This window comes from Etheostoma spectabile, unplaced genomic scaffold (assembly GCF_008692095.1).
Source record: "Etheostoma spectabile isolate EspeVRDwgs_2016 unplaced genomic scaffold, UIUC_Espe_1.0 scaffold378, whole genome shotgun sequence".
NCBI classification, from domain to species: domain Eukaryota; kingdom Metazoa; phylum Chordata; class Actinopteri; order Perciformes; family Percidae; genus Etheostoma; species Etheostoma spectabile.
The window spans coordinates 144,546-150,807 of record NW_022605595.1 but is presented as its reverse complement, the minus strand read 5'-3'; the positions used below and the strand labels follow the sequence as shown (position 1 = coordinate 150,807).

Here is a 6,262-nt window from a genome sequence, read left to right as displayed (position 1 = left end):
CAGCTAGAAACCTGCTCAACTCTGCTTACAGTTTTGACTTTTAGTGATTGTGCTGCTTCCTAACCCTGACAGTTCAGGCGGTAGAGCATTTGCCTAACAATTAATGCTACACCCTACCCAGGATTTGGTTCGTATTTTTGACCCAGGATTTGATACAAACCTTGTAGAAAATGTACCTGCATTTGGCAACAGGTGAGTGTTTAGTTATGGCCTTGCATATGGCTCAATGGCCTACCTACGCTCAGTGAATTACCTGGCAACGTCCAACTGTCTTTCCTCATGGCCAGATCATGCATATTTCCGAAAAAGAAGTTATCTATTTTCCAGATTAGAACTGTCACAGCGCTACTTGGAGCTTAGCACACACACACACGCACCCAGACCTCCCGCTGCGGCGCTGTGGAGGAAGATCTGGACATGCGAGACTAGTGTGAAAGGAACCCTACTCCTAAAATAAACCAGGTTGTCTTGATTTTCCACTCTTTATTTCCCCTAAAAACCCTGTTAACATTGTTCCTACCTTCCTCTTCATCATCTTCACTCTTCACAGGGACAGGAGTGAATGGGAACTTGGTGATATCAGCTTCCTCCAGCCCTCGAAGATGTTCTCCCTCCTGACTGCTCCACAGTTCCTCTTTAATGTTTGGGGGGGCCTCTGGCTCCTGCTGCTCCTCTTTAATAACAATCGGGCTTTTGTCATCAGGAAGCAAAGCTGAAACACAGACAGAAGTTAATGTCAGCTAAAGCTTAGAGACTGCAGGGTTTCCCCTAGACACACATGCACACAGAGACACACACACAGAGACACGCACGCACACAGACACACACAAACAGACACCACCGCGCGCACGCACACAGAGACACACTTACAGACAAACACACAAACTATGCGTGATGCGCACATAGCGACTGCTTTAGCCGTCTTGCTTACGAGTGCGTTAGAGAGAGAGAATAAGAGCGAGGGGAGGTGTGTTTGTTGATGAGTATGAAGTAGCAGTAAAGTTATAGCTGTGAACGTAGCAGCACAGTCGGTTAACAGTTTTTCTGTCTTGCATAAATGCTAACCCCCCCCCCCCCCCCCCCCCCCCCCCCCCCCATACGCACACAGTTAGTGGGTTAATGAGCTTTGTGTGCAGGATTATTAATGTCCTAATAATGTCCCACCTGTCCCCTGGTCCGCTGCCAGCTTCCTCTCTGACTTCATGTTAAAGTTCCTCTTCTCCCCGACCTGTTTCAGGAAACAACAACACGTTAGCAGGAGCTAGCTGCTAGCGGCTAACCTTAGCTTGGCACCGACTCCCCGCGACATTAACAAAGGAAACTAACCTGCTCTGTGTGGCTCTGGTTCAGCTTTTAAAACCACATCCGGCAGTTTGGGACCTTTCTTTCTTCTTAAGAAACTAAACACTGGCGCGTTTTACTCCGCCGTCTTCATCACGACGGGACACACACACAGTTAACGTTAGTTCCGGGGAGGGACGCTATTACGGGTCGGACCAACAACTTCCGGGTCCATGTTATCAGATGGAGATCTTATGTTGCCCAGACTCAGGTTTGACTCTAAAATAAAGAACCACGGGGTCCAATGGAGGCAATTTAAGTGACATGAGAGGCAGTGCGGGAGTTTAAAATTAACTAAAACAGTGTCATATGCATTTATATATTTTATGTTGACGTTGGTGGTGCAGAGGCAGATGCTCTTTTCTGTGTAGTACTTAGGTCTGTTTGCAATACATATGTGTATACAAACACATAGTGTGTTGAATATCTGTTTCAGTTATCACCGTTTTGAATGTCATTGATGTTAAGAAAAACATTTTATTAACAAAAATCTGTCTTTATTGCCGATAAATTAAACATAACAGGCAAAAAAATTACATACATGTAGTCAAATAAAACATTCTATCAGACTCAGTTAAATCTTGTCCCGCACTCAGAACCGAGCAGTAACTGGATTCCAGTGAACATTTATTTCAAACTCCCTGAAAGAAGAACAGAAACTATTCTCATAGAAATATTTTTCTTAATTCCCATCCGTTACCCTCCAATTTGTCAATTGGAACCTGCTATAAGATTTTGGTTTGATGAAAAGAATTTTCAGATTTCACACGCATTATCTGCAGGGAATGCATTTTGATTGTTCTTAGTCATGTATCATCATTTACACAACAATCACAAAGTAGCAGTCATTACAGCCATAGGCTCGCTCCAACAAGGCTTATTAAATATGTACAAAATCTAGAAAATCTAGGATAGTAAATAGTACAGAAGTTAAATGTATGTACATTATAAAATATATACTGTATATACATTTGTGGTAATGATAAGTGACTTCCAGGAATACAAAACATAACTGAGGTGACTAGATGATTATTACATAGTAGAAAAGCTGTATGGCCCTAATCACATCTGTCTGCTCCTTTGTGAATGTTATGTTGTCCCTTACAGAAAGTAGATCCTTTTATATTCCTAAAAGCATCTTGTCTTGATCTGAAAAACCTGAACAGGGGAAAGGCTTTGGTCTTGTGGAGTTTCATGAGTCTCAATAACGTTTTCCTCTCTGAATATCGGCTCCCGCAACGTGTGCAGCCGAACGGCTTGTTCTCCGTGTGAATGATCATGTGCACCTTCAGATTTGGCCTTTAGTTGAATCTTTTCCCACACTGAGAGCAGTTATATTTCATACTACTAACAGAGACAGACTAGTCTTCAGTTGCTGGTTTTGAAAGTTTCTGTGGATGTGGTTCTGGTACTCCACATACCCCTCCATCAGCTTCTGATTCTGTGTCTTCAGCTGCTTATCTGTCAGTTTGACTCTGATAGCCAACACACTGATGGTTCCTGAGCTGTTTGTGCCAGGTGAAACTTGATCAGAGCCCTTTAACAGTTTTTTCCCCTTGGTATCAGAATACGACTTACCGGGTATTCTTCAGAGATTTTAAAGCAGATGGTTTTCTTCCCAATCAGCACTGTTATCAGTCTAAGGTTCAGAAGAGTCTCCAGTCTGGTCGTCAGTCTCTGGTTGTAGATGTGGATGTGGGTTCCTGGCTGGTTCTGGTCCTCCACAACCCTCCATCGGACCAACACATTTATGTGTTTTGACATCAGAACACCAGGCAAATCTTCTGTTACAAACACTGCAGCTGAATCATTTCTCTCCTGTGTGGACTGCCATGTGTGACCTTAAACTTCTACTCTGTTTAAATGATGTATTACAAACTGAACAGCTAAATGGCTTCTCTCCTGTGTGAGTTATCATGTGTGACCGTAAATGTCCACTATGTGTAAATGTTTTCTTACAGATTGAACAGCTGAAAGGTTTTTCTCCAGAATGAGTCATCATGTGTCTCTTCAGGGTTCCACTATCAGTGAAAGCTCTACCACACTCAGAGCAGCTAAAAGGTTTTTCTCCGGAGTGGATTCTCAAATGTCGCTGTAAACCTCCACTATGCGTAAAAGATTTCTTACAAACTGAGCAGATGACAGATTTCTCTCCTGTGTGAATTCTCATGTGTCTCTGTAAACCTCCACTCTGTATAAAAGATTTCTTACAAACTGAGCAGCTAAAAGGTTTTTCTCCTGTGTGGACTACCATGTGTGACCGTAAACTTCCTCTCTGTGTAAAAGATTTTTTACAAATTGAGCAGCTAAAAGGTTTTTTTCCTGTGTGGATTCTCATGTGTGACTGTAAATGTCCACTCTGTGTGAAATATTTCTTACAGTCTAAGCATCTAAAAGGTTTTTCTCCTGTGTGAGTTATCATGTGTCTTTTCAGGTGTGCCTTGGTGCCAAATCTTCTCCCACACTCAGAGCAGCTGAATCTTTTCTTACATCTTGAATCATGTTTCAGAGAGTCTGAAGCTGACTGAGGTTCTCTGGTCTCCTTCCAATCAGCACTGTCATCAGTCTCAGGTTCAGAAGAGTCTCCACTCTGGTCTTCAGTCTTTGGTTGTAAAAGTGGATGTGAGTTCCTGGCTGGTTCTGGTCCTCCACAGTCCTCTCCATCAGCTTCTGTTTCCATGTGTTGAGTTTGTCTCTGATGAAGCTGTGAGGACTGAGCTTCCTCTTCATCATCTTCACTCTTCACAGGGACAGGAGTGAATGGGAACTTGGTGATATCAGCCTCCTCCAGACCTTGAAGCTTCTCTCCCTCCTGACTGCTCCACAGTTCCTCCTGTTCCTCTTTAATGTGTGGGGGGGCCTCTGTTTCCTGCTGGTATACACTGGAGCTACACTCCTGCTGCTCCTCTTCACCAACAATCACTTCCAGAAAATCTGGAGGTAAAGCTGAAACACAGACAGACATACATTAAATATCAAACTAAACAATAGCTTCATAACGAAATCATCTGATCTATTGTTATGTCTAAAAAATTATTTTAGATACAGTATAAGTTCAAGTCATCACTACCTCTGGTGATACACTGTACACCGGTGTGCAAAGTAATACTCAAATAAATTGTATTCATGTTGATAGTGTTTTGATTAGAGCTGTAACAATATGCAATATGAAACCGAAACTGCAACACTCAGATCCACAAACCTGTGTCGCGAAGTGAAAAGGCGGAATCGCGACACCCCCCTTCCAACTCCCAGAGTTATCCTTCCCCTCCAGACCCAATGCTACCACATCTTTAAATTACTATTAGCATAGGTCCTTTTGGTGCCTTATCCCTGTGTTGTCTGGTAAATTTTGCCAAATATAAAGACGGCTAAAAGCAAAAGGGGGGGGGGGGGGGACACTGGTGACGCTAATGGAGGTGTAACATTAAGAATGGCCGATATTCTGATTCAGGTGCCTGGGTCTGTTTCCCGACGGTTCAGTGCAGTTAGCATCCTTAGCACCGGAGTTAAGTGCTGACCGAGATGGCTGCTAGCTGACTGGGGGCTGACTGGGGATGTGTCCCCGGGGCTGTAATGATAGCGGATTGGATGCTAGCTGGCTGGGGGCTGACTGGGGATGTGTCCCTAGGCCGGGACTGTAATAATAGTGGATGGTTAAGAGACCTAAACACACAGGGTGAAAACAGGATCTGCAGCTATGTGCAGTACAACAAAAATATGGTGTTTAAAAAAAAAAAAAAAAAAAAAAATGAAACCATGTAAATCTATTCTGTTACAACCTCAAAATACCATTAGGAACCTGAAAATTAGCAGAACATGGGCGCTTTAACCCTTTGGAAACGTGCAGTGAAGGCGAGATACCACACGTTATTCTTGCTGCTGTCAGACTTTATAATTAACTTATAATTAACACTGCACAAGTAGACCACACGCACAACATGTGACACTTCACTCATATGCAACATCAGTCTACACCTTATTATCCAATATCAATAACTCCTCGGTGCAATAGCGTGAATACTGTATCCTTAACTGTTTTAACTGTTTTATTCTTGCATTTTTCGTGATGTGTTTATCACTGCACTTTCCTTTTGGTGCATTATCACTGAAAATGTCCCAACGGTGGGACTAATTAAGGATCTTATCTTAGTTAAAATGTTTTATATGTTAGTATTTTTCAGATCTCTCAATTGCCATGATGACCAAAAGGACATGCGGGACATGTGGAAATCTGCCATATTCCCAGTCATTACTTTGCCAAATCATCTGTGGTATGTTTACAAAAATCTTAATTGAAAATGGGAGTAGGAAGTAAGGAGAGGGCAGCATAAAATGGCACCTCTGGTATCAAAAGTAAATACTTTATAAATCATTGTGATTACCATCAAACCTTGATGTTAGCCCTTTTAGAGAGAATGTATGGCATATTTAATGGGATGATGTATAACATGCTATTTAAAGCTTTCATTTTTTCATTTAGAAAGTGATCTAAATACTTTTTGTCAGAATGGCGCTTTAACAGTGGTTGAGGCTAGATGGGATACAGCTACGGTGCCAACAGTTATACTTAGACACCAAAACGAGTAGTTCAGTTCCGGAAACAGATCAGGATTTCAATTAAAACTCTAGAAGAACAGAACGTGTTCTCCTGGGTGAAAGTATAACAAATATGTCATTATATTAGTCTAGATTTAGCAGGACTTTTGCGTAACTTTTGGCCGTAGCTGTATCCTTTCTAAAGTAAACAGCCCACCTTTTGTGGATCTTGAACTTCAAATAAAAAATGAAACTGCAGCTCCCCCTACTGACCAAATGGCCTTACTGTTCAGTTACATTAAAGCTGAATTGGAGCTTCTGAGGAAAGTTTTGCAGAGAATGTTAACAACATTTGGCTTGCCATATTCTACTTAATGAAACC

At 42.1% G+C, this 6,262-nt stretch overlaps 2 protein-coding genes across 3 annotated transcripts in view; both read right to left on the bottom strand.

Moving 5' to 3' along the window:
• The window catches only part of LOC116686455 (oocyte zinc finger protein XlCOF6.1), a 10,821-nt gene extending 9,299 nt beyond the window's left edge, over positions 1-1,522 (bottom strand). The window contains exons 1-3 of one of the 2 annotated variants that reach the window (XM_032511479.1): positions 1,327-1,522; positions 1,165-1,228; positions 521-712 (exon numbers count right to left, since the gene is read on the bottom strand). In XM_032511479.1, coding sequence (XP_032367370.1) covers positions 521-712; positions 1,165-1,204 — 232 coding nt within the window. In that variant the 5' untranslated portion in view covers positions 1,205-1,228; positions 1,327-1,522. The remainder of the gene's footprint in view (positions 1-520; positions 713-1,164; positions 1,229-1,326) is intronic. The other variant, XM_032511481.1, reaches the window with a different exon arrangement.
• Positions 1-6,262, bottom strand: part of LOC116686444 (oocyte zinc finger protein XlCOF7.1-like) — a 588,898-nt gene that overhangs the window by 581,263 nt on the left and 1,373 nt on the right. The window lies entirely within an intron of this gene.